Source organism: Haliotis cracherodii, unplaced genomic scaffold (assembly GCF_022045235.1).
Source record: "Haliotis cracherodii isolate W230 unplaced genomic scaffold, xgHalCrac1.p SCAF_1, whole genome shotgun sequence".
In the NCBI taxonomy this organism is placed as follows: Eukaryota; Metazoa; Mollusca; class Gastropoda; order Lepetellida; family Haliotidae; genus Haliotis; species Haliotis cracherodii.
Genome location: NW_027266264.1, coordinates 47,042,197 through 47,069,713, shown reverse-complemented (window position 1 = coordinate 47,069,713; position 27,517 = coordinate 47,042,197). Strand labels below are relative to the sequence as shown.

The 27,517-nt window shown below is 38.6% G+C and overlaps 1 protein-coding gene across 1 annotated transcript in view; it reads right to left on the bottom strand.

Moving 5' to 3' along the window:
• Window positions 1-2,133: 2,133 nt before the first annotated feature.
• LOC139464874 (limbic system-associated membrane protein-like) overlaps window positions 2,134-27,517 on the bottom strand; it is a 49,274-nt gene continuing 23,890 nt past the window's right edge. The window contains exons 2-8 of the mRNA XM_071246441.1: window positions 17,368-17,495; window positions 14,494-14,698; window positions 12,624-12,773; window positions 12,319-12,447; window positions 10,391-10,678; window positions 9,817-10,062; window positions 2,134-4,528 (exon numbers count right to left, since the gene is read on the bottom strand). Of these exons, the coding sequence (XP_071102542.1) occupies window positions 4,404-4,528; window positions 9,817-10,062; window positions 10,391-10,678; window positions 12,319-12,447; window positions 12,624-12,773; window positions 14,494-14,698; window positions 17,368-17,495 (1,271 nt within the window). The 3' untranslated portion in view covers window positions 2,134-4,403. The remainder of the gene's footprint in view (window positions 4,529-9,816; window positions 10,063-10,390; window positions 10,679-12,318; window positions 12,448-12,623; window positions 12,774-14,493; window positions 14,699-17,367; window positions 17,496-27,517) is intronic.

Sequence of the window (27,517 nt, the reverse complement as noted above, 5' to 3'; positions counted from 1 at the left end):
ATTTCAACGTTAACATAACCACAATTTACCGTCTCCTGCATCGATACAATGCTACCCAGCCACAGATGACCTTCCTCGGAGCGGTCGTCCTAGGGTCACCACACCGACAAGAACGGCAGATTACCCGTCAACACCAGCGACATCCGTTCCTAACTGTAAGTGAAAATGCTCGACAGACCATAGGAACACATAATCGACACATTAGCCGGGACACTGTGATCCGACGTCTCCGTTCCAACAACCTCAGATGTCGCCGACCAGCACGTCCTCCTGTTCTCCAGCCACGGCATCGACAAGCACGACTTCAGTGGGCACAGGGTCATCACAATTGGCGTCACCGTCAGTGGAGGCGTGTCATCTTCTCTGATGAAAGTCGCTTTTGTGTCTCCCATGTAGACGGAAGAGTCAGATTTTGGCGGCGTCGAGATGATCGTTTCGCTGACAGAAACGTTGTGGAAAAGGATCCATGGGGTGGACCTAGCGTCATGATATGGGCAGGGATTGAACTTAATGCGAGACTTGGACCCATGTGCTTTCTGAATGTTGGTCAAGGTCGGGGACACGGCGTCACTGCTCAGCGGTGATCAAGTGATCAGACCCCACGTTGTTCCTTTTTTTTCACAACATCAACAACTCATTTTCCAGCAGGACAACGCTCGTCCCCATGTTGCCAGAGCTACCATTGCCTTTCTGCAACAACACAACACCCTTGTTCTATCGTGGCCAGCCCTCAGCCTTGATCTGAACCCCATCGAACACGTGTGGGATGAGGCTCAAAGGCGTCTGCACTGCCGATGAACTACGCAAAGCTGCTCTGGATGTGTGCAGGAGGATCCCTAGGGCCTTCACAAATCGTCGGATCCACTCAATGTACGGGAGATGTGTGGCAGTGATCAATGCTAATGGTAGTCACACCAGGTATTGAATGACATTTTGGGTATTGACCCGAAACTGTAAGCCCTAAACATTGGAAAAAACAATTATGTCATCTGCCTTTTAATCCATTAAACTGTCTTCAGTCAATTTTTTGTCAATCTTGCCCTAATGGTATTTCTTTCTTTACTGTTGAAAATAAATAACATGTATACTGCATACTCGACTTGCGTTTCTTTTGCGTGTGAGTATAGAAGGGTTCCACTATTGGCTGAACAAGTCACTGATCGTCGTCTGATTGAAGTCGTGAAGAATATTGTAGAAACAGAGCCAGGCTTATCCAGATTGACTTCGGTACAGCGCCTCCAAGAATCAAGAGAACCAGCACTGAAAGGGAGGGGCACCTCCTTTGCCTGAAGGAACAGTTGCGTCAGGAAGTGAAGACCACAATGCAATTTCTGGATGCAGCAGGTGTCATTCCAACTCCGACCTGAATGACTGACAGTACATTGACAATGAAAGTAAATATTACTACATTCATAATGATTGATTGCCATTATATATTATGTATATGTTCTGTATTATACTTCATGTATATAAGGTAAAGTCCTTTAACTGAGCAAGTCGCTATATACGTGCAATAATCTTGGACGCGACGTTAAACCCCATTTCAACTCATCCTCACCTTTAATTGAGCAATATATTTCAAAGTATAAATCAATTATAAATCAAGAATCAACACTGATTTGTATAAATTTTGTACCAGTTGTCAGACAGTTGTTGACGACAGGTCAAGTCTATTCGGATTTAAGGGAATATTTCACATACCTGATGTGCCCTCAACCATACAGGTTGTTGTTTTAAGCTGTCTGATAAATAAGGTGTCTGACAAATGGGAGATGACCTATTGGATACTGCAATATCCGTCGACCATCAATATCCTAGAAAATGATCCTCAGACCGCCGATATCGACCATCCACTCATATTTTACTACACAACCGACCAACCACCGATATCGTTCTACACAATCAAACACCCGCTGATATACACGAATGTATGTGTGAATCTATTTTGTATGTAGTACAATTCGCATCTGACCTTTGAAGCTTTAGAAAGTTAGCAAACACTTTAACACAATTCATTACATCACAAACATTTTCATCAAATATTTGCATTTGCAAAACATAGAGAATAAAAAAAAACATGAATTAATATATGGTAACATTTTAATGACTCAATGAATATTTACATTAAATTACGGAAAAAAGTATCTCAGTCCACGAAAACATAAGGAGACTTTAAACTTCTAGTTGATAGGTCTCGCAGAAATAACCAAATGAAATACATTCATTTTTATATTAGCCGATCTATATACATGTACAAAGTAGAACACATCTATAGTATGTATGTTGTGTTATAATTGTGCTGAAAATACTTAGTAACAGGCAACAGGTTACATGTAAACATTAAACCACCAAGTATAATCCATCCTGTTGGCAAACGAGGTTAGACATGTGTCCTGAGGAACATATCATGTACGTACCAAGATGCGAATCACAGTAAAGATCAGAGGTAAAGAACATATTGAAATATTATGACTTTGGTGAATTTTGAAATAACGTTTATTATCACAAAAATGAAGAAAGTAGGCTTGTTTCACACTTTAAAATTAGACGCCACTGCAGACATATCGTTGAACACATGCATAGAGTGAATATATACTTGGTCCCGAACACGGAAAACATGACAATAATCAGATATTCGGCTGAGTGTATACCCAATAGGTATAGAAAACATTACTGGCTTGTACTGAATGAATCATATTGAATGACACGTTTTCAGTAAGAGAAAATATCATTGAAACCCACATGGCCTTGACTGGCCTTTATCGAGAATGGTGTGAAGCACTATTGGAGGCCTTGTTTGTTTCTTTTAGATTTGATGATAACACTTTCAATAAATAAATTAAGCTGTATTCAAAAAAAACTGTGATGACATGCCTACGACAAAAATGTAAAGTGAAACTCTTCCTCGAAAAGAAGCTGATGTAGGCCACAATATTCAGCGTTTAAGTACATTTGGTCACTTGAGATTTCTAAAATATGATCCAAGACAACTGGAAGGTGAGAATACCGAAGACTAAATCATAAGCCCAATATTGCCTCCACTTAAAGTGGTTGGAGATATCCGTGGAGTGATAAGCACGCCAGCTACTTTGGATTGCCCAATGGGTAAAAATATCAAGCCCATTCCAGGTGAATTGTAATTTTGTCATGACCATTTTCACATGTTTGTGTGTAGTTCACGTTGATTTATGAAGTAAGAGGAAATATCATCTCAATACCTATTCGAGTACCCACTAATCGGCATATCGGTTGTGCTTGCCAACCAACAACAAAGCGTCATAAAGATGATCCGAATGCAACTCTAAACAAATATACATTACCAAATATGTAAAAATACTTCATCTCTATTTGGTTGTTTGTGTTGAAAATAAAACGTAACTTCCATGAAACTATATAGAGCTCTATATACATAGAAACAGCAGTGACTTCAGTATTCACTAGCATCATGTGATTGTCGAAAAAGGAATTCGGGATGAATGGATTCATGCTGTACTCTATAGGGAGAAAGGCAAACATACAATACAACCAAATCCAACTTTTACACATGTCTGGACCGATTCATTTTGATTGCTGTTCAAGGTCAGCTATTAATCGCGTTTAATCTCTTGTCAGAAATAGAACCAGTTGTAACCGGGTCCCTTACAAAATATCCAGTCAAACATCTTGTGCTTGGGCATACCTTACAAATCAGACACAAATAATTGATACACATGAGTTTCCATACTTTTTTGAGCAAACAATGTTACTTTATGCCCCACAATAGTAAAAATCACTGATAACAAACGGGTCCATTTCCTCTTGTGTTCAACATCAACACACATCAGTTACGTTCACCCGTTATCCTCGATAACTGCAAATGCCGTATGTGCCTCAGAGCTAAAGCACGAGAGCGATCAAACATTTGCACACATTACAATAGCTTTCAGAAGTAATAACCTCACCGTTGTGCGTCTATCTAAGACCCAAAGTCAAAATCAGCAGAGGCCTAAAATGTGTGAAACGAAATAGTCTATATTTGTAGCCTTGTCGTTTGTGTTTGGTTGCAGTTTTCCTGGTGTTTCATGAAAGAAAACATCGTGTATACGTAATGATTCACACACAGCTTAGTATATGCTACCATAGTGTTTGACATCATATATTTTACTTCACATCCACATCAAGATAGCAATGGTGATATCCCTCTAAGTATCATATTTGATTCCCATATTCTTTGCATTGAAGATGTGTAAAGCCGTTCCTTGAAGGATGAATTGTTCTCCAGCCCCACCACACGACCACGGTCTCTCGATACGCACATCTATCGACAATGCTGGTGTCCACAACAGACTCTTGTCACCAGATCACATCGTTGAATATGTGTTTGCATTTCTCCATGTATCCAAACAGTCTGCAGGGAATGAATATCACTGAGCGTTTAAAACACTGGGCCTGAAGCTGCAGGCTATTGACATCATCATTGCTAGGACAATACTCACTGACGAAGCACTGCGTTTAGCCCCTGCACTATACGACCCTGTGCCGAATACCCCTGGAAAAGAGGAGAAAAGCAAGACATCAGTATCAAATCAAACCTTTCTAAATAAAGATCAAGTGACATATGCATGTGTGCCTTTAATGTCACAAGCATTGTTTCCTGAAGCTTTGTAATGACATTTCCTTGAACAAACTTTAGAGATAAGGACAGAGCATGAAGTTTCAAATGCGCACACAATATTCTGAGAATTCTTGCTCATAATAGGGAAAAACGGTTCGAGAACACGCAAAGTATGATCAGTCAACGGTAATGTGTAATTTTCAATTTGAAAATCATTTCCTGGTGTTAAATTGTTTTAGGTAAGGACGAGTGATGACACTTCCAAACTGACACTGTAACGCGCCTATTCATTTTTATGTCTCTTTCTCAACATTTTAACAAAGGTATGATCCTTAAAAACAGAGCGCATATTTTGAGACGGTTTTGTCTAAAGTTACAATCCAAATCATCGGCCTTAATTGACTTTGGATTTATTATCTGACAATGTATCAATATCGACCCAGGCTCTACATTCGGGAATTTAATATGTTGTTCACATTCTCAATCTGAACACTTTCTAATTGCATTTGAACTGCATTTTTTCACAAATTCCTCTCAATTGCTTCTGTCTTAAATGACTGTCATTGTGTTTTTGTCCTTCTCTATTGCAATCGGTAAAATATTGCAATGGGTCAGGGCACTTGGGCGATGTAGTAAGGCGCTTTCAGAACGAACTTAAGCACCAGGAGCAAGTCAATTTTTGAGGCCGATGCAAAGCGAAATCAGTTGGAAACTTGGAGAGAACAGAGACACCTTGTGATTCAGGGATTACACCAGAATGTCTATTTTGGGTGATGATTGACAGTTGTAATACCAACACTACCTGGAGTACACTGATGCCAGCTTGTTAGGTCTAATCGGACTGTTTACGCTACGCAGGCCAAAATAATATTATTAAGTAGGCAACCTGAATTTTACTGTCAAGGAATCTACAATTAGATGCATATCAGTGCCAGTGTTGAAGCTGGCCGTCATGTCGATGCTAGACAGACTAAGCCTTGGAGAAAATGGTTCAGTGAGCTTGAGGCTTAAGCGTCAAATCTGCAGTTCTTCAGGTGGAAATAAACATTAAACTACCTTCATAATTTTGTGAGATGTATCGATTTCCATGTTGTAACCTTCTCTAATGTGCACTTACTTACAAGCAATATCTTGTAGCCAAAAGGCTTTATGACTACACCATATGCACATAATTTAACATTTACCCTCAGGTACAAGTTTTCATCGTGTCATTAAGCGCCAGACATTACCTCACGGAACTTAAAAAAATACCAATACACTGTAGCTCACCTTGATATGTAGTTAGCATTTTTACACACGGATACACATTACTGCAAATAGTAATATTTACACATTATCTGCAAACCTAAGAAATTATTGATACTAACCTTATGAGAGAGAGAGAGAGAGAGAGAGAGAGAGAGAGAGAGAGAGAGATAGAGAGAGAGAGAGAGCGAGCTAAATAGTGTCTGTAAAGAGATTATTTACAATTTTGAACAAACTTTTTCAAATTAATTCAAAACCTAAACAAACATCTATGGCACAAATTCTTAATGTGGACGAGATGTCTTGAAAATATTTTAATCTACTATAATCATTGTGTGAACGGTACAGCACCACAATCAATATTGCAAATGTACGCCCCTCAGAGGTGTCTCCGTCCCAACACACAAAACAGATTGTGCATTCCAACAATGAAGCCCAAGTCCTATGGACCGAAATGTACGACTCTTGAACCAGGAACATGATCAGTTTGTGTCACGTGCTTGCTGGTTGATAAATGTGTTCACAGCGAACTACGACCGCCAGTCCAGCAAAACGCATAACTGTTTTATTGTTTTCATACAAGATTCTGACGCCCGTCCCCCAGAATGATTCATGTAATAGCCAAGGACACGCTCGGTGGATGTAGCGCAATATAAATGGACATATCATTGTTATTTACATATTAAAATTAAGAAATGCAGCAAAGAGGGTTTGGGTGATCCTGGCACAGTCAGGCTGGTAAGGCCCAGGGCCATACACTCAGCCCGGACAGCGAATGTGACTTCTCCCAGAAAGCGCTGCTTAGTCAAACCCACCCAGAGCCTTTCTGAAAGTGTGAAGACTCCCCAACACTGCAGCCTTCAGGATTACCCAGATTGTCCGAAGGGCTGTATTCCTGGCAACAAACCCGGGTACTATCCCAATGTCAGTCAACAGATTGGGAGGTAAAAAACCTAAGGCACCGAAAATAGTCGGGCAACTTGGTACTTGGGATGCTAGCGTGTCATTTCGAAAGCGAGGACCGCATATTTGCTATGTTTTTCCCGAATCCTGTCACTCACATTAGTGTCAATAGGGACAGAAACTTCAATGATATAAATGGTTTCATTGGATTTATCAAAATGTACAAGAGCAGATTTGTTGGCCTGGTTAGGTCTGAGGCTGTATACGGGCCTATTCCAAAAAAAATTGTATTTATCATTTTCCATGACGCCCTCTACATATTCCGGGTCGTACCATAGATGGACCACTGCGTCAAAACCACAAGCATGGCGAAGACGGTAATAAAATGATCGAGCCACTCCATCATGTCGCTTAAAATACTGTGTTTGTGCCAAAGCTTGACATGTCTTGGACAAACTTGTCAGGCCAGCCGACTTCTTCCGAGGACTAATATTATTATTATCACAAAGTTTCAGCCTTATAGGCCCTGTGCTGTTTCAGAAAAGGATATCTAAACTTTTGATACAATTTGATATGACGGACTTCAGATGCCAAGCTTCAGTTATGGTGTTGCTTCAGTTATATGTTTACAGATGCAATCGCCGCCGACGACGACGGGCCCGTGAAGATCCGGGGTAGAATAGGTCTTCAGCAACCCATACTTGCCGTGAGAGGCGACTATGCTTGTCATAAGAGGCGACTAACATGATTTGGTGGTCAGGCTCCTGACTTAATTGATGCATGTCATCGATCCCAAATGCGTGGATCGATGCTCATGATATCAGTCACTTGATTGTCTGGTCCAGACTCGATTATTTACAGACTGCCGTCATAGAGCTGGAATATTGCTGAGTGCGGCGTTAAAGAACAAACCAACCAACTAACCGACGACGACGGAAAACGGACATGCGTGCGGGATAAGCTCAAACGCCACTCGACTAGCTTTCAAATGGGATATCATAGTGTATAACAAGACATGTGATGCGATGCATCAATACTACGGCACTATTTTTCATCAAATTATGTTTACAATATAATAATTTCGCCGAAATATTTAAAACAATATGAACAATATTGGTATCAATTCAGTTCCTGTAATACATCTTTAAAACATGATTTTGAGTTCTATGGGATTACCTCCCTTTCATAATGAATTTGATAAATGCGACTTGACCTACTTTCGGCCTGAAAAAGCTACTGCGCTTCTTTACTCTTTAAAGACATTACAGCATTTGATAGGCGTTGGAAGATATACATGATACTTTTTATGAATAGCATATGCATATCAACGTACAAAGATAACGATATAATGACGAAGCGAATGGGATAAATAGGTGAGGATTCAGCTTAGTACACTGAGTGTGTCGTGATGACAAGGTGCTGGCTATTGTGACACAAGCAATAAGGCTATCAAGATGGCCATAGTGGTTGATGATGTGATTGTAGCTCAGTGGAGTACACACTGGGTAGGTAAATACCTTGGTCAGCTAGCATCATTGGGGAAAGAAGGGGAATCCTACATCAGCAATTACAGTACTTTTGTCAACAAGCTCACAGGTGTACGATGTAGCAGACCTGTTCAACAACATACCTCTGCAAGAAATCTTCAAAATCCTACACAGCAAGTTACAAACCCGGTAAGACGCATCCCATTCCCTAGACAGCACCTCCTGTTTCACAACCTTGTACTTCAATGGAATGGCAAGATTTATCAGCAGATTCATGGCCACAAATTACAGAAATCTTTAGGACTAATTTAGAATAAACTGGCTTAACATACAAAAGCCAGGACCCCGAAGCCCAAGCGGACCACCTCAACCTATAACACCAAAGATAGTTCACCTTGGAAAGAGAAAGCCACCACCAATTACCCTTCATCGATGAACAATTCGACAACAGTTATGACAACCTCCACACTGCCGTCTTGCGCAATCTCACTCAGACGGACCAGTACATCAGTCCATGTCAAACCACCATCCTCAGATCAAACAAGCCATAAGTGCCACCCTCGTTACACTCAAACGGTAAAGGACCTACCCGCCTGTTTACACAAATATATTGGAGAGACTTCACGCACCGTACTCACCAGAATAAATGAACACAAGACCTCTGTTGAAACACGAAATCTGCCCTTTGAGAAAATCTCATAAAAATTCCTGACAACTGTACATCCTGACCACTAACTAATATTCTCCAAACCAACATCGATGATTGGAAAAAGAGGAAGTTCCATGTATTTATGTTCTTCCAACTTCTAAATGTCTATTAGAGACTTTAATGACTTTCCAGAGTAAATAAGCGTAGGTCGAAACTATGTCAAGACCGGCATGTGGACATGACCTCCGTCTTATTATTTCGGTTAACTTTCTAACAAATGTCTATCATGTATTTCAGGTTTTAAATGAAACTAAAACTGAACACCTAACACAGCATCCAACATTTTTAGACGAAATGTAACAATGTGATTTAAAAAAATAAATAGTATGCTTGTATTTCTTATTCAATTACCCATAAGGTCATATTTCAATTAACCATAAGTCCTGTAGACCTTTCAGAAAAGTATCACGAACAGAAAGGAAAAGAAGTTATTCCGAATTCAATATCAGCACAGACACATTTATGAGAAAAAATATACTTCTTTGGAATTCCTTGGAACCTAGTAGAAAAAGCGCGGTAGACTATTCAGGTCACTTCCCCTTTCATTACTCAGTATTGTGACAAATTTTCTGACACTATGAAATTAGGGGTTCCCCATATCCCAGGCAATTTTGTTTAACAGAACAATTTACTGAGGGAGATTTATTTTACCTACATGTCAGTATGTTGAAATCTGATTTGTTGTGTGCCTGAGATTCCTGATAAAAAAATCCTAGCACACACACACACACACACACACACACACACACACCACCAAAAACCCCAAAGAGCAAGTTGATGACGGTGCCGTAAACCAAATCTCAGTAGCTAAAATGGTTCTTACAGCGACTGTAGTTCTCGTGAATATTGCGTAATAAGGCTAGGGATGTGAAGCTTACCCGTGAGTGGTTGTTTTCTGTCTTTGTTTTTGGCCACTGGCGTGACGGGTCTTTTACCCGGTGCTTTTGTATTCCAGCTGTTCCCTTGCCATTTGTTCTCATTCAGGAATGCATTATTGCCATCCCAGTTATTTGTGTCATGCGTTCTCTTATGGTCATCATTGTCGTTTTCCAGCACAACTATGTGACGAGGTATTGTCGTCGTCGTTGGCGGAGGAGGTGTTGTTGTTGTTACTGGAAATACCTCTGAAAATATATCATTCCGTATAGTATCAAAGTCACAGCATCAATTCAATAAGTGAACGTTGAGAAGCATAAATCACAAAGAAAGCAGCTGAAGTGAATCCAGTTCATGTTTACTGTCTGACAGTAGCCGCGGTAAAATTGCAGTTGCAGTAGAAGTAGTAAACACCTCGCAGTGGTAGTAACTTTAATTTTACAAGTAGTCGACATTGTAACGGTGGTAGTTGTAAAAGTAGTCGAAGTGGGGGCGATAGTGGAAGGGGCTGAAGCAGTCAGTTTATATATAAGCTGATCATTATGACACCAAACAAAGACATGGTCCACAGCATACCTACAAGCTTCATGATAGCTTTTGTTTTTCCTAAACTGTTGGAGGCCTCACAGACGTATTCCCCGAAATCTGAGCGGTCTATGTGAGCTATCCGAAGACTGAGTGTTATCTTGTCCTGGCCGTCGTTGTAAAGATCGAGCTCATATTTGATATTGTTTGAGAGACGCTTGTTGTTCCTTGTCCATGATGTAACACCTAGGGGCGAGGCACTGATTATACATTCCAAAATAGTCTCCTTGCCAACCATCTGACTTATCCTTGAATTGAGCAGGCGAATTTGAGGAGGATCTGCAACAGGAGGAGCGCATGGATAAGATGAGCAGGGTTAGATAGATAAATAGATTATCCTTTATTTACACCCGATATCATAAGGCTAACATATGACAAACATGGAGTTTTGATGACATATATCATCGAGAACGTAGATAGGCAGAATACAAAGCCACTGAGAGTTTCAAATTGGCGGCTAACACCATAAAGTACATACAAACAAGTGAGTGATCTGTTTCTTTACTCTGTTAAATCATTATAATGCACCGATATAAATCTTACACGGTTGCCGCCTCCGACAATTGAAATTGAAACATTAACGGTACATTGTGATATATACCACCGTGAATAATGGAGGGTAAATATATGTTTGGGGTTGTGTTTGGAGGTACATATGTAGTGCAATATTTATTCGACTCGTACAACAAGCTATGCTTGCGACCTCCAACGCGTAACCTATATCTTATCAATATCTTATCTATATATCTTCGCGGTAGAAATATGAAACATAGATACATGTCTATAATAGACATACACTTATACTTAGAGATGCATGCTAGACACATTCATTATTATTATTATTATTATTATTATTATTATTATTATTATTTACAGATTAAAATAAAAAATGCAGCAAAGAGGGTTGGGATGATCCTGGCACAGTCAGACTGGTTAGGCTCATCATCATCTTACACTTGTGCCAAAGCTGGGCATCCACTGACAATGTGTTGGACACTCTCATTAAATTCATTACATAATCTACATTTCATATTTACATTTTGATGCAAAATGACACATTGACGGTTTCCAGTGGGAAGTGACTCGTCCTGAGCACCAAACAGAAAGCCTTCTATTATTATTATTATTATTATTATTATTATTATTATTATAATTATATAATGTAGATATCCAGGTACAAGTATCTGCTCAAGTGCGGTATTATGTGTTCCCCGACTAGAGGATCCGTTTGCATTCCAGTTATTCCATTCTGTACGACCCAAGCTACCTACGGGCGCGAGGAGGTTTTTACATCCAACTCACATATCGGGTACCCATTTCCTGTTGGGTGTACAGAGGCATATTTGAACTAAGTCACTTGTCCAGGGTGTCACTACACGATTTGACAGTTGTGCTTCCGGTGTAGGTACGTATTCGTGTTTCCACCATATTATAATAATCGGAAGCTCCGCGTTCATACAGTTTGGCCCACGCTCTAAAAATTTGATTCTCCTGTGAGCCCAGTGGGATTTCAGGGTTAGAACAGGCCCCCAGCAGAATACAGCGAAATCCTTAATAGAGTCCAGAACAATCCTTAACTAGAGCTGAGGCAATTTAGACTTGAGTTGGACTTCTTTTTTAATATCTTTCTATAGGGTATGTGAAGCAGACTAAGATGCGATATAAGGATCGGGTTGTCAGTCTTGGTGACTTCGTGTCATAATATCAAGCAATGGAATGTCTGGTTCAAACTCGATTATATTTACAGGCCGCTGTGATAACATTATTGTGACTGACATCAAACAACAAACACACATATGAATTCACACAAAGTGAAAAGGCAATTCTTGAAAAGCCATACGCCATGAAGTCTATCTGTTAATTTGGATGCAGATAACAGTAAAGACATATTCATCGGCAAATCATAAATGGAAACTCACACTCGACAGTGACTTGAATCTGTCTATTCATGACTGGTGGAACAGTGTTATTGGCCAGGCACTCGTATGTGTCGGCACAGGATTGCGTGATGTTGTGAATACGTAACACGTTCCCTTCTTTGCCAACCTCTGAAACAAATAGATATTAGCTTTAAAAGATACATGTATGTAAGTTATTTAAATGCAAAATACTCCATCCTGTGTAGTAGACAATCTATACAGTTTAGTTGAACATTTTGGGTGCCATGTTCATTTAAAGGCATTTCAATACAACTGACAATGAAGAGAGTTGCTGTTTATCTTACTTTCTCTTAGTTTCGACCCCCACACGTTCAGCCTGTACCACGTGATAACAGGAGGTGGTATCCCCGTCGCATTACACATGAGTTCCACGTGGTCACCCACCCGTGCTTTCACGTCATTGGATTCTGTGTAGTCTATAATAGTAGGCGGAACTGCAACAAATAACGTATTTATATTTCCACTATACACGGCAGCTGATACACGAGGTTAAACACAACCAGTGAGCGCGATAATGTGGATGTTTTTCATGACGTTATGATGTTATATAGAAACACATTTTACACCAGATTATATAATTGAAACAGAATGACATCAGTACCAAAACTTGTTCCGGATTCCTATCGAATGATGGTATGATCTTGTCATGTGATAGGTTGAACTGATGGTGAAACATGTGTGCACTGCTTTACTATTCTCAGATATGCAGTCAACGGTAAGCTGACTACATACTGCGCCATTGTACTCAGATACGAAGTTTTGGCGTCTACCTACTGTGTCCCACTGTTCTGTATCATGCAGTCAACGTTTGCCGTCTACCCACTGTGTCCTAGTATTCTCACACATGCAGTCAACGGTTTACCGTCTACCAGTTGTCTTTCGATACTGACCATGTCAAATAGTTACATTTTATTGATGCTATAGACATCTGGTAATGGAGATGTTGTGATGTAGTGAAGATTCAACAGTCTAACATGGCATTGGCAAGGCGCAGGTTTCAAAGATCACGACCTCGAAGAAGTTATCATGTAGCCATTAAACAAGATGCCTCTCAAAAAAGATTTCCGTCGCTGCTTGAATCTTTTATTACATTGAACCACATAGATCGACCATACTTTGAAGGGAAACATACTGTATGGCACACTTTACTGTAAAGTGAATGTTTACTGTAATGCTGCAACTGAGTGTTTTGCTCAGCATCATAACAAAATGATCAGATACTGCAATGAAACAATTCACTTTCAGTTGTTTTCTTGCTTATCACGAGGGAATACATATGTGCCCCAGGTGAAGTTCTGCTGTAATTTGCTTGAACAGGCAAAGAATTACACTTCATAAAAATAAACTAAAATCAATTTTCATATCGACTTGAAATAAAAAATAACAACAGTAAAAATGTGCTGAAAAAGGAAGTTAAATAGTGTTCACTGCATCTATGTAATTACATCAGGGAGTTCGATGGCTCTGTAACTGAAACACTGGGGGCGGGTGTTCTGGCGGTTTCAAAACATGTATGCTCTACATTTTTAGATTAATTAAGAAAACAACCCCAAGGTTTTATGAATACATTCGGGCGGCATCCCAGAGACGTGAATATTATCCACCATGGAAGTTGCTGTTTCAAGTCCTGTATATGATGATCGGGAAGCACTGTACTTGTCTACGTTTCAGAAGACTGTTTACCTTTTTCGGCCTGTGTCAAAATAGTTGTTTCCTACATTAATCATATGGACATTGGGCTCTGTAGCCCATCTTAATTCACCGGCAAGTATTGTTTTTTGGGAGGCAAAACAGAATTGCCATAACGACCATGAGGAGGGAAATTTCTGAGTTGAAATAGACGCCAAATACGTCCACAAAATTATATCGTTCATGATCTTACAATATCACATTTCATAACTATACATTACCAAAAAAATCGTTTGGTTTCAAAAAGTCGGCCCTAAAACTGAAATCATCTAGGTTAACATTCAACATGATAGACAATGCCGGTTAAGGGCAGCTGGAACACATGTTTACAATAGAAGGATGGACTGATGGACGAAAGATATAGCGCCTTCGTTTCAAACGACTTTCACAAAATGTCATGGTATGACTGAACAATGTTTACAAACCCGTACTCACTCACTCACTCTGGCACTGTACATCACTTACCCTGGACAACTAGCTTCACCCTTTTTGATCTAACAGGGTCTGTGTTTATTTGACACTTGTATTCCCCTTTGTCTGTCACCGAAACATTCCTTATGTGGAGGTTCCAGTCGCTAAGAAAGGGTCTCTCAACGCTGATCCTCATATCAGTTAAGACTCGCCTGTCTCGGACACTGATTACAGTCTGTATTGGGTTCTGCCATAACACCTGCAGGAACAAACAACCTTATTAAAGACCCGCCTTTCTCGGACACTCATTACAGTCTGTGTGGAGTTCTGCCATAAGACCTGCATGAAGAAACCACGTTATTAAAGACCAGCCTGTCCCGGACACTGATTACAGTCTGTGTCGGGTTCTGCCATAACACCTGCAGGAACAAACCACGTGATTAAAGACCCGCCTTTCCAGGACACTGATGAAAGTAAGTATGGTGTTCTGCCATAACACCTGCAGGAAGAAAACACGTTATTAAAGACCAGCCTTTCCCGGACACTGATTACAGTCTGTGTGGGGACTTGCCATAACACCTGCAGGAACAAACCACGTTATTAAAGACCCGCCTTTCCCGGACACTGATTACAGTCTGTGTGGGGTTCTGCCATAACACCTGCAGGAACAAACCACGTGATTAAAGACCCGCCTTTCCAGGACACTGATGAAAGTAAGTATGGTGTTCTGCCATAACACCTGCAGGAAGAAAACACGTTATTAAAGACCAGCCTGTCCCGGACACTGATTACAGTCTGTGTGGGGACTTGCCATAACACCTGCAGGAACAAACCACGTTATTAAAGACCCGCCTTTCCCGGACACTGATTACAGTCTGTGTGGGGACTTGCCATAACACCTGCAGGAACAAACCATGTTATTAAAGATTCGCCTTTCGCGGACCCGTGCCCCGTGCCCCGTGGTTAATGAGAAGACGAATCTTTAACATTTCTCACAATAATAAATACATGTAATGATATAATAACTATTTCCTGGCATTTGACAGTCGCAAGGAAATCTTCGACTGAAAATATATGCCTTAAACTTCACGCAGACTCAATGTTACAAGTGGAGAGGAATATTTATATTTACTCGTTTCATAAACACAATGTTATAGGAACATCAAAAGCGCGTGATTGTCAATTTTTTAAAATTTCAAATGTGTTCCAATATTAGGACATGGAGATGAGGAAGAAAATCACACTGAAGTTTATAATTTTTAATTCACAAACATTGACATTCGATGGTTCACTGCTAAAGAAATATTTTAAAGCGAAGCCAACAAGCAATTAATCTCACTAATGTGTTTGAATACTGTTGAATCAAAATATTGACATATAGACAATGTCGTGCTCAATATGTCCGCCCGGCAGGGATCATTTGGGTTTACAATAAAGGGGATTTAGAGCAACACCGAAAGCAATCAAATTGCAGCTTTCCCAATCGATATACAGAAATATTCAAACAACACATGTAGAAATAATATATTAATCGCGCGGTTGCTGTTTTGCTAAAAACGAACCTAAACTCTGACGCCTGGTTTGATATCAAGTGACGGATTGAATAAATACTAGCATTGTCCTTAGGTACACGAATATACTAATTTATTTAGGGTTTTCACACAAATATAACTCTCTTCTTTGTCAAAGTACTCGAAGTCAAGTCGTACTTTGGCTTGTGATAACATGATCTGATCTGAACATTGCTAATCAGGGACACGGACGAGGAAGTGATCTAAAGTATAAGAAACATGCCGCGGGTGAAGGAAACATATCATATCTGTGTACGTTTGATAGATCTGAATCTGTCAGTCTTGTCATCAACATTGTATCCGATTCTTTATTGTCAGGTGTCTACTTATATGATGGATAAAATATTAGTAAGTACAGCTTTTAAATCGAATGGTTAACATCTATATCATTGATTGCTTATCGAGTATAACCTGTATATGATACTTCACAAATCACAAAGTTTGACTTTAATACAATTATGGACAACAATATCGTGTATGAAGAAGGTACGCCAATTTGAGGCTCTACACATGCACATTAAGGTATATGTCCATTAGAATTCCAGGGGGACCATAATGTTACTTTCATGACGTATCTGCCTCCAGTTAGTGGATTTTCCAAACAGTTTTGCAAAAATAAAAGATAATGCGTTGGGATGTTTCCTGATCACACTAAAGACGGTTCTGATATAATGAAAATTTACGTAGTTTGGTATCCCCCAAGTCTACCACATGGGTTCCTATTAGTATTATGATTTGCCTCTCATCATATTTGGGTATCTCATTAATACCTTTTATTAGGAATGCTTCGTGTTTGTTTCATCGCTCCTTTTGACAGTGCCTCATATACATTTCTATCATGCTCCCCTTTCGCATCGGGTCATGAATCTGTTTGCAGTGTGGTATGCTTCATCTCCATATTTTACATTATGTTATTCCAGTAATCTGAGTTTATAAGACATATATTTCTATTTTAACAAAATTACGTTTGCATGACGAATTAGTGTTGCGCAATGAAAAAAGCTCACCAGTCTGGGACATCTAGGGAAGCTGATGAATTCTCTGATTACTAAACTGAAATCATAGATCTTAACAAGTTGGATTTCCGCACATTTTGTTCACGAGGCAAAGGCATCGAACGATCAAAGTAAAACCCTTTGTACTTAACAATCTTTATGTCTTTCCTCGTTTAGCTGGAGCATTAAAATTACAGGTCTCGTAACTTATAATGAGCGACCCTGTTTGGTAATAAACAGTAGAATGGACATCTTTAAGTACTGTGTCCGTGAAAGATAATTTAACTGATATTGTTATTTGGAAAAAAAAACTAATGACGTTCTGTCCAGACATAAATATCATTAAGAGTGAAAATACTTACGCTGTACTGGTCGCCATAGCTCTCTGTATATTTAGGGTCAACGGTGCAAGGCAAAATGGCGGTTGATCCGGAAATGACCTTAACAGTTATTGGTGTTTCGTCGATAACTCGGTCGTCTTGAGCAAATCCTGAAACAACAATATATGTTTACAATGAAGAAATCACGTGATTCAACGTATGTTTTACTTCAAAATATAGTGTTGTAACATTGTTACTTCCAATTTAAACGTTGGATGTTATATTAGTGAGATATTAAGCTTTAGAGAAGAGATTTGCTGTTTAGAGAGAATATTACGACATCAATATAATATTATATCATTGTCATGGTAACACGCATTCGTATGACGTATCACCGTATTTAGAAGAGCACTTTCTGAGTTGTAAGATATGTTAATTTTGCAACATCGTCAAGAATGGTCAATAATGAGTACAAATGATGCTTATTATTCTAACATGGGCAATCTTGACCTAAGCCGACTTTCTTACGATATGTCGGCAGGACTGTAAGAACTATAGGCTGATAATAATTATCGTCTTAGGTCTTAGTTGCGCACATTAGAGTTCTCTCACAAAGAACGCATGTTTTATGTACTTAACGAACCTCCACGCATAAGAATTATTTTGTCAATAGTCATGTAAAATTTTGTGATGAGCTTTCGTTATCCATCTATAAAAATCGGGGCTTAACAAGCATCTATTAACAGACAGTAATCTTGTAATTAACTTTTACATATACTTTGATGTCGGAAATGTTTCACTTTACAGTTAACTTACTGTCGGAAATATCTTACTTTAGAGTTTACATATAATTAATGTCGGCAATATTTCACTTTACAGTTTACTTATTGTCGGAAATATCTTACTTTACGGTTTCCATGTAATCAATGTCGTAAATATTTCACTTTACAGTTCACGTGCTGTCGGAAATATCTTACTTTACAGTTTACTTATTGTCTTAAATATCTTACTTTACATATTACATATAATTTATGTCGGAAATATTTCACTTTACAGTTCACGTGCTTTCGGAAATATCTTACTTTACAGTTTACTTACTGTCGTAAATATCTTAATTTGCAGTTTACATATAATTAATGTCGGCAATATTTCACTTTACAGTTGACGTACTGTCGGAAATATCTTACTTTACGGCTTACTTACTGTCGGAAATATCTTACTTTACAGTTTACCTACTGTCGGAAATATCTTACTTTACGCTTACTATATAATTAATGTCATAAAGGGACCAGCCACTGCGAGATTTACAACTGACATCGAGATTCGCATGGGAGTTAATTTGACTTTCAGAAAAAAGTAGCATTAACGGCACATATATCCTCGAAACTAGAGTTGTCATACGAAAGATGCGACAGTGTCTGGCAGATCGACGGCCACTGTTAGCGAGTAATTTGGATTGCTATGGCCTTGTACATGTAGAATGATGCTAAAATTTAAAGGCACAATGTAAATGACGAGTGCTTCCTTTGATCTCGCTCCCACCTGTCATACAAATTTGCATTCATTAAAAAAACAACTTACAGTGAATGACAACTCTCATATGCTTAATATGTAGGGTTTATAACAATTATACTAAAAGTATATGAGCCCGTAGACATACTATTTAAGAACTAGTAATTGCATTTAAGATAACCAAATTGATTTAGACATATTTTATCACAAGGAAAGGGATTGGGCACACGTTTTCAAAACTAAGATATGCCTCTTTCATAATATTTACATGATTAGCTTTTATTCAGCATAACAATTGAAACACGTACAAAAGACAGAGAGAAACTTCAGGAGTTGTGAGCTCCCGTTTAACAACAATACTATATCAGGGACTAGTTTGTTTTTACAAATTTCAGTTATGTTATGAAACATTATATTCCTTGCAGTTTGATAAGGTGGACATTCTTTTAAGTAACTGATAATCGTTTTCACACGGAGAACTACAATGACAGTCAGGGATGCCTAATAAACCAATTCTAAATACGTCATAATTTAACTGAGAACCTAAGTAACGTAATTGTGTAAGCAATATATTGCTCGTCCTTAAAGCACAGGAGAAATATGATGGCGCACATTTTGTTTGTATTTTTGTTACTCTTTAAAGAGCTCAGAGAATCAATTACAAGGTCTATGCGGGGATCCATAATGATAATATATATTCGTGTTTGTGCGTTCATTACCAGAAGAAGATTAGAAACGTTAAAGGCCAACAATGGACTGATCTGGTTTTCAATGTAAATAATAATGATTATAGTTGTTTCTCCATTGAATCTATGATATTAAATATTGGAATGATGATGTTTAGCATTGGAATGGGGATGTTTAATATGGGAATTATGGTGTTTAGCATTGGAATGGGGATGTTTAATATATGGGAATGATGGTGTTTAGCATTGGAATGGTGATGTTTAATATGGGAATGATGATGTTTTTGCATTGGAATGGTGATGTTTAATATGGGAATGTTGATGTTAAGCATTGAAATGATGATGTTTAGTATCGGAAAGATGATGTTTAGCATTGGAAAGATAATGTTTAATTTTGGAAAGATGATGTTTATCATTGGAATGGTGATGTTTAATATGGGAATGATGATGTTTATCATTGGAATGGTGATGTTTAATATGGGAATGATGATGTTTAGCATTGGAATGGGGATGTTTAATATGGGAATGATGATGTTTGGCATTGGAATGGAGATGTTTAATATGGGAATGATGATGTTTAGCATTGGAATGGTGATGTTTAATATGGGAATGATGATGTTTAGCATTGGAAAGATGATGTTTAATATGGGAATGATGATGTTTAGCATTGGAAAGATGATGTTTAATATTAAAATACTGCTGCTGGATCACCATGATCATGGTATGGTCTAATAATGGATCGACCAAATGTTTAACTAATTTTACTAAGTGCATTTGTGGACTCATCAATCACTTTTTTTTCAAGATTCTTTATTTCAGTATTGGAGGCCTCGTGGCCCAGAGTACAATACATTTACATCTAATTTATTTGTGGATCTCACACAGTTGACTTACAATGTTTTCATGATATGTGACGTAATACATAATACATAATTATGTTTGTTTGTTTCTTGTGTTTTTCAAATTTCTCTTTAGGTACAAAGCAAGACCTTTGATTGTTGAATATGTTGTAGAGGACATTAGTTCAATTATTTTTTGACGAGAAGGATGTTTATGGTAATATTGTGGAATAAATGTATTTCTACTTTGCTTTTAGTATGAACAGACTAGTACAAAATGGTACGCGTCCTCAACAACTAATTCACCACACTGGTCACAGTATAGCATCAGCTGGTCAACATTTGTTTTCGCATTATTTTTACTATAACGCAGTTTTTTTTATTTTCAAACTATGCGAAAGAGTGCGGAACTTAGCTAATACACAGATCAAGTCTTTATCTAAAACACCCGATGTGATATACATCTCTGGCGCTAGTAATGACTTGCATGGATTATAATGTGACAGGAAATGTGAGCTGGTAATCTTTTGAAACCATTTCTGTATCTCCATATCTACACATCTCTGTTTAAACATAGTTATGAAACCCTTCGTGTTTCCACAATCCTGAGCAATCCAGACATAAGCAAAACCTGTTTGATAAAACAACATCCTGACATGTGAAACCCAGTTCAAAGCCCCAATCGCATCATGTGACTGTAACATTTTATAACAGGCATAGGGATAACGCTTCGGATTCATACGAATAAGTCTACACCAATATTTTAGACACCTACTAAAATAATTTATACATAGGTTATAACGGCCAACTTCGCCCAAAACGGCACTTGAAGGTGCTCGTTTTCCCAGTTTCAAAAATCTTTTAAAAAATAAACTTTGTACTCTTTCTATAGATCCTCTGTATGCATATCCCCAAATTACACTGCCATAATATAGAATGGGTGCAATTTTTGAATCAAACAAAGCAACAATAGTCTTCAAAGATATATCTGGATAAGTTTTCATAAGTTGAAATAACGGAAAACACGACTTTCTAGCTTGTAATGAAATAGTCTCACAAGCTTTAGACCAGATTAACCTGGAAGAAAATATAATGCCCAGGTATTTATAATGTGAAGTTGCTGACATTTCCATAGATTTATAAAACCATTTTTCCATTTTTTTAGATACCCACCGTTTCTGAAACAATAATATTTGATTTTTCCATATTTACCTCCATTGCCCATTTATTGCAAAATAATTCTAATATATCTAATTTTCTTTGCAATTCTATCACGGAGTCTGCAAGTAGGACAACATCATCTGCAAAGAGCAGCAGCTTAATTGTCTCAATAACTTCACTTACAAAAATGCCCCGGCATTCACTTGCCTCAATTTCAGACACTAATCGATTAATAAAGAGGATAAACAATAATGGGCTCAACATATAGCCCTGTCTTACACCACAAGAGGTGTTAAAAACATCCGATCTGCTATTACTTATCTCCACACATGCACAAACATTTTTATACATATTTTCAATAATTTTATGCATTTTACCAAAAACGCCTTTTTGGAGAAGTACAAAAAACAGTTTCTTTCAATCAACAAAATCGAACGCCTTTCTAAAATCTATAAAGGCGGCATAAAGGCGATGTTTTGGTTTTCTTAAATACTTTTGACACAACGCCTGCAAAAAAAAAATATTATCAGTTGTTGAATGATCCTCTCTAAATCCAGCTTTGGATTCCGATAACATCTCGTTGATTTCAGCCCAGTATCTAAGTCTATGTTCAACAACAGAAGTCGTCTATTGAAATGTATATGGGATACTTGAGAAAGCAATATGTGAACTAATTTAATATTTGAGACTAATGTTGATCCCATGTTGGCCATATATTCACTTATGTATCACGTAAGCATACGTTCCACTTGTTGGAAGTTGTGTCACTGTGTGAATATATGACTGGAAGTTTCGTGCCCAACAGTTACAAATGGCCCAGCTTTTGTAAATACCCCAAGCTCCACGCATACACGCTTAGATCTATTACCAAGGTTCCAGCTCTCGACATGTGAAGTGTTCAAGTTATTGTGAATGTATGTCTCCCCATGTCCTGGTATTATCTGAAGAGTCCACTTTGGTTGACAACATTGCCTTAACAGATAATATTTCTTTTCGAAATATCCCGATAAAGAATTCTGGGATTCATCTATTATAACAGTTATGGAAAACATGCTGAAACAGAAACAACAAGAAATAAAAGTTGTCGATTCCCCATGCCCTTTAAAATATGTGCATGAAACCACAAAAATATTCCTAAAGCTTGTGTGTACAACTAATATTATGACAAATGACTAAATCAAATTAATCACAATTTTCATTAAAATTTTAATGCTTCCCAATGACATGGACTAGTAATAGTGCTTTTCCATAGACACAGCTTTTCGTAATAGTAATCTTTGTGATATAAAGTTTTCAAAACATCAAAAGAATTAAACGTTGAATGTAATATGATGCTGTGTTTGCTTTGCTTGTTTAATATGCACAATATGCTCAACGTTCCACCGTTGTGTACGATGTCACCAAGCATCCAAGTCTAACTGCGCAATCCACGTAGGCGAAACAAAAACATCGGTCGCTGGGACCAGTTTTAATTCAGAATCCCGAGAAAGTGGCATGATGCATGCTTCCCTTACAAAACTTCACCCAGAATAATTGAATATAAATAAATATAGTTGTCGTATGACAGGAGTACCGCTGTGCGGCTTAAGGCAACAAACATTTACACCAGGTGACACTCACTGATTTTCAGTGATTCATTCATATAATTTTCAACGCTATTTTGCCTTTTACGCCCAATGAAATTTATTACGACTGATAATCCAGACTGATTATTATCTGGCTTTGACGTTTCTTATTACAAGTTATGCTTCGCAAAGTGATACCCTCATTCGAACCTAAGTCCAAATTATTCGTATTTTAGAATCACAAAATCAAATAATTTAGAAAACTCTAAAATTCACCTGTTATGCGCATGTGTGATGGGCATAACTAGTATCTCACAAAGTATCATACAGTTTAATATTGAGTTACGCTGTGAAACAGAAATCTACCTTCATTTGAACAGCCTCTTGCACTGGACATGCAAATTACAACAATTTATACTAAATCCTAAATAAGCAAAGGCGCGAGTTAAGAGCATACACAGTTTTATGAAACAATACCGAACGGTTTATAAATTATGCTTCTGAAACGAAATATGACGAACAAATAGACGAATTCCCTTTGTATATTCCCCGCAAAACCTCGTCTGGGCGGGAGATAATAACAACTTTTGTTTTGCAAACAGATTAAATGTGTCTTCTTCAATATCACAGAACCATTCTATCAGTACGTTAGGAATGACTCTTACACCTTCGTGACATGATTGCATCCTGTTGGTTATTAACTGTAGTTTGTACAATATGGGCAGTGCTGTCGAATTTGTACAATGTCGTTAGTACCGTTGTGGATATGAACTCCAAGCATCTCATATTCCGAATTCGCTGCATTAATCATCATAACAATAATAACGAAGCATCGTTAACGTTTCAACTCCTAATCATGTGGAGTAAACACAATGAGATACACTTAGTTTCCTTGACTGGCTATTTCGAATCTGCGTCTCCATGACACCGAGATATAGCCATGATCTGAGATCGTGATCCAGCATTTACTGAGGCTACAGATGGCCAGGGTGTGAGTCGGGCTTGAAGTGTCAGGAAGACCACTCGACTATGGCACTCGATCAATGGGCAAAGGAAACAATCACTCACAACAATCAACACATAACTAGCATATCACCCTGTCCTACTTGTAAATAGCATTGGAAATAATGCGGCCCTAGCGTGCCAACATTTCATACACTCGGGTTTCAGGGCTCATAACCCCAGACGCAAACACGTGTCCAACAGCAACCATTAGTGGGCGCCATTTTGGGAAATATTTGCCGGACGCCCATCTTCTATTACCGTGTGTCAATCACATACGATAAGCGACGTGCTCGCTTCAACAATCGGGCCAAATTGATAGATTGTAAAAACAAATCTAGGTTGGACTGGGATCGATCTCATTCCGATTGGTTTTCCGGTTTATGAGGAGCGCAATGCAGCGAAATGCTAGGGAACTATTCAAGCGAGGCTACAGCTAATAGTGAGCCTAACTGTAAGCGTCACTGATACAGGCCACCGTCAGTTGATAAAGTCATCTATTGCTAACATAACATAAGAGAGTCAGGCAGAAAATCACCAGGGTCGAACGCAGGACAGATACGGCAGATAACGAGGAGGTAGAAATTGCATTCACAACATGTGCTCAGATGAACCAGTTGCTGCTGGATGGTCATGACAAAAAGCATGTTTTATCGCTGTTTATATCCCATAAGTTTGTAAATGTCAAAACAGCTTTTAGCGAAATTAGGCAAAATGTCGATCTAGATCGCAACAATTTATCACTGTTGTTAGCTACATGACCTCATCACTGGGTCAACAAATCATTGATCCAATAATACAGTGTCTTTATCAACCTGACTTCTTCAGTGCTACAGTCTCCATCTCTGGTCGCACGATCTAATGTTCTCTGACAACTTCTCTGAACTGAGCTTGCGTGTGTCGAAACCATCATGCCTCCCATTGCTTTTCTCTGTGCGAAAACTAGTCTAAAGTAAGCCTCGAAGTGCCGGGCAAGGAAATAGAAGCTAATGAACGAAAGACAAGACGACCAGTGAATGATCTTTCTTTCGACGCCAATTTTGAGTTTAATAGATCTTCTTGCTTTAATATCAACGACTAAAAGACTTCTTTTTAAACTGATTCCACGATTTCACCAACATTTCATAGTTACATTAGTTGTTCCTGATTTTCAATAGATTAAACTTTCGAGTCAAGGTAAAAAAATCAAGATATTTCTTTGCATTCTTCCAGTCTTTCTGAACTCATAAGAGAAAATCTGATATACATGTATAAAACGGTGTGTATAAAGTCAACATCAAGCATTGATTTTATACTTCGTGTCGTGTATATAGAGACATTACTGGTCTATTTCAAACGTGTACAAATTTTAGCAGAGGTTTTGTACGAAAATGGTTTGCGATTCAATTCCCTCGAGTGGTTGTATATTATTCTGTCTGTTGAGCAATCGACAACGCCAACGTTACCCGGGCTGCAGGATGAGCCACCAGTCGCCTGCTGTGGTACGCGCATGGATTTTCGCAATCTGTGAGATGCAGTTTTTCCTGACCTGTATGCCGGGCGGCGGATATTAAGTAAACGCTATTCCCGGCCTGTTGCTTAGAAAGACGAAAGCGTATTAGGTCACTTTCCATGACATCCTCATGGAAAGACAATGATGTCCTCACAAAACCGGAAAGAGTTATAGGTACTTGAATACCTACTTCTTATCCAACACCGTAATATTTGTATTCGCGTTTTTATTAAACGCAAAATTGTATCGAAACTTTAAAATGTAAATGAGATCTCATTGTTCGCATGAGATTTGATTAACGCTTAACGCAAACGCTTTTGTTTTTGCTTTTTTCATTAGGCCAGTAGTAAGTTGCATGAAATGCAAAAACATTCATAACTATGACGGCAATGTTACTATACTATTTTTAATTCAAATGTAAAAAACTAACTGTCGGTAGTCTCTTCATAAATAGATATTATGAATGCTACATGCGATAACTCTATTCCATTACTACCGCCTCAGCCATGTTTATAAGCCTGTGACGACGTCTTGTGCGCCCTTACACGCTCTGCCATTACAACGAGTTACGTTTTATCAGTCTTGAGGAACATGACAAGGTCTAGTGTACCATTTGTATTGGAGACATAATTCTAAGTGGGACCGTTTGTCTGGTCTCCAGTCAAATCTCTGCTAAGAGTGGCCTGAGGAAAACTGTTTTCTAGAGACACTAAATCCTATTACCCTCACATGATGCTTTCAACCATTACAGTCGGACCAATTCTCTCATAAACAGTTATAAAGTAAATTGATCTGTTTATTGGCTTATTCCAATTCAGAGCGCAATGTCGTGGTATTACAGGACATAAACAGTCACGATGTTGCGACGATGTTTTACAAGCAGAAAATTGCTCAGGGCTGTAACAGAGGACTCTGCATAGCCGTGGATGTAGTGCGCGGATAAGGCGAGTAACTCGTTGCTGCCCTTCACGAAGCTAATGTGTCTCTAATTCTCCCAATCTCACAAACACGGGGCCTCATCCTGACTGTGTATTTGAGCGTTCCAGGGACAATTTGCTCAATGTATTCAGATCACAGCTGAATCGGATTGCATCCAGGCGTCGCTAAGCCAGATTTACAACTTGGTCACTAAGCCCCTTTTCTGTGTGTCCAAAAAGAAGCCGCGGCAGAAATATAATGCGTTTCCTCTCCGTGATGAAGATTTGGACATCCTTTCAGTTGATTCCTTTCACGCAAGAGCAGTTTTTATACCTTTGAAGGAACTCTCATTACGGTAATAGCCCATAAAAGCTGCAAGTCAACTCCTGAACAATACGCAACTAGTATGTAAGAGCAAACAGTTAACTTCAGGCATAACAGTTCCATATGCGATAACAATTTTATGGAACATCATGTTTAATGCTTTCATGGCCATTCAGTTAAAGGCCCGTTTAAAAAATCTGTTTTATCGCCGTTTGTCCATATAGTACATTATAATAGGGAAAACGTAAATGTCACGGAATTTTGACACCCACACACAGTTTCTTATTATAGATGTATTTTGCGTCTGTACGAAGGACACATTGTGTCGTTTGCTGTGACATCATGTCAGTTCCACTGGTAGAACGGCGAGATTATAGCTGAGTATGTTGTCACAGTGATGTAATATGATATTTAACAATGTAGAAATAAACCACCGTATAATTGTAAAGCACACACTAGGTTACTGGGCCCAAAACACCGGAGGCTTGTTTGTACTGTCACTGTCATGACAGAAGCCTTCTGCTGACTCTAATAGGAAAGGACGTTTGTAAAAAAACATAATTCCTCATTATGCGGTCTTACAACCCCAGTCTGCCTAACCTTACGTTGGGATATTTTTCAACAGGCGCTTTGTCGCGTGCAGGACGTCAAGATTTACTGTGTTTCAGTACTTGGGGAGATCTTAAATGCTTT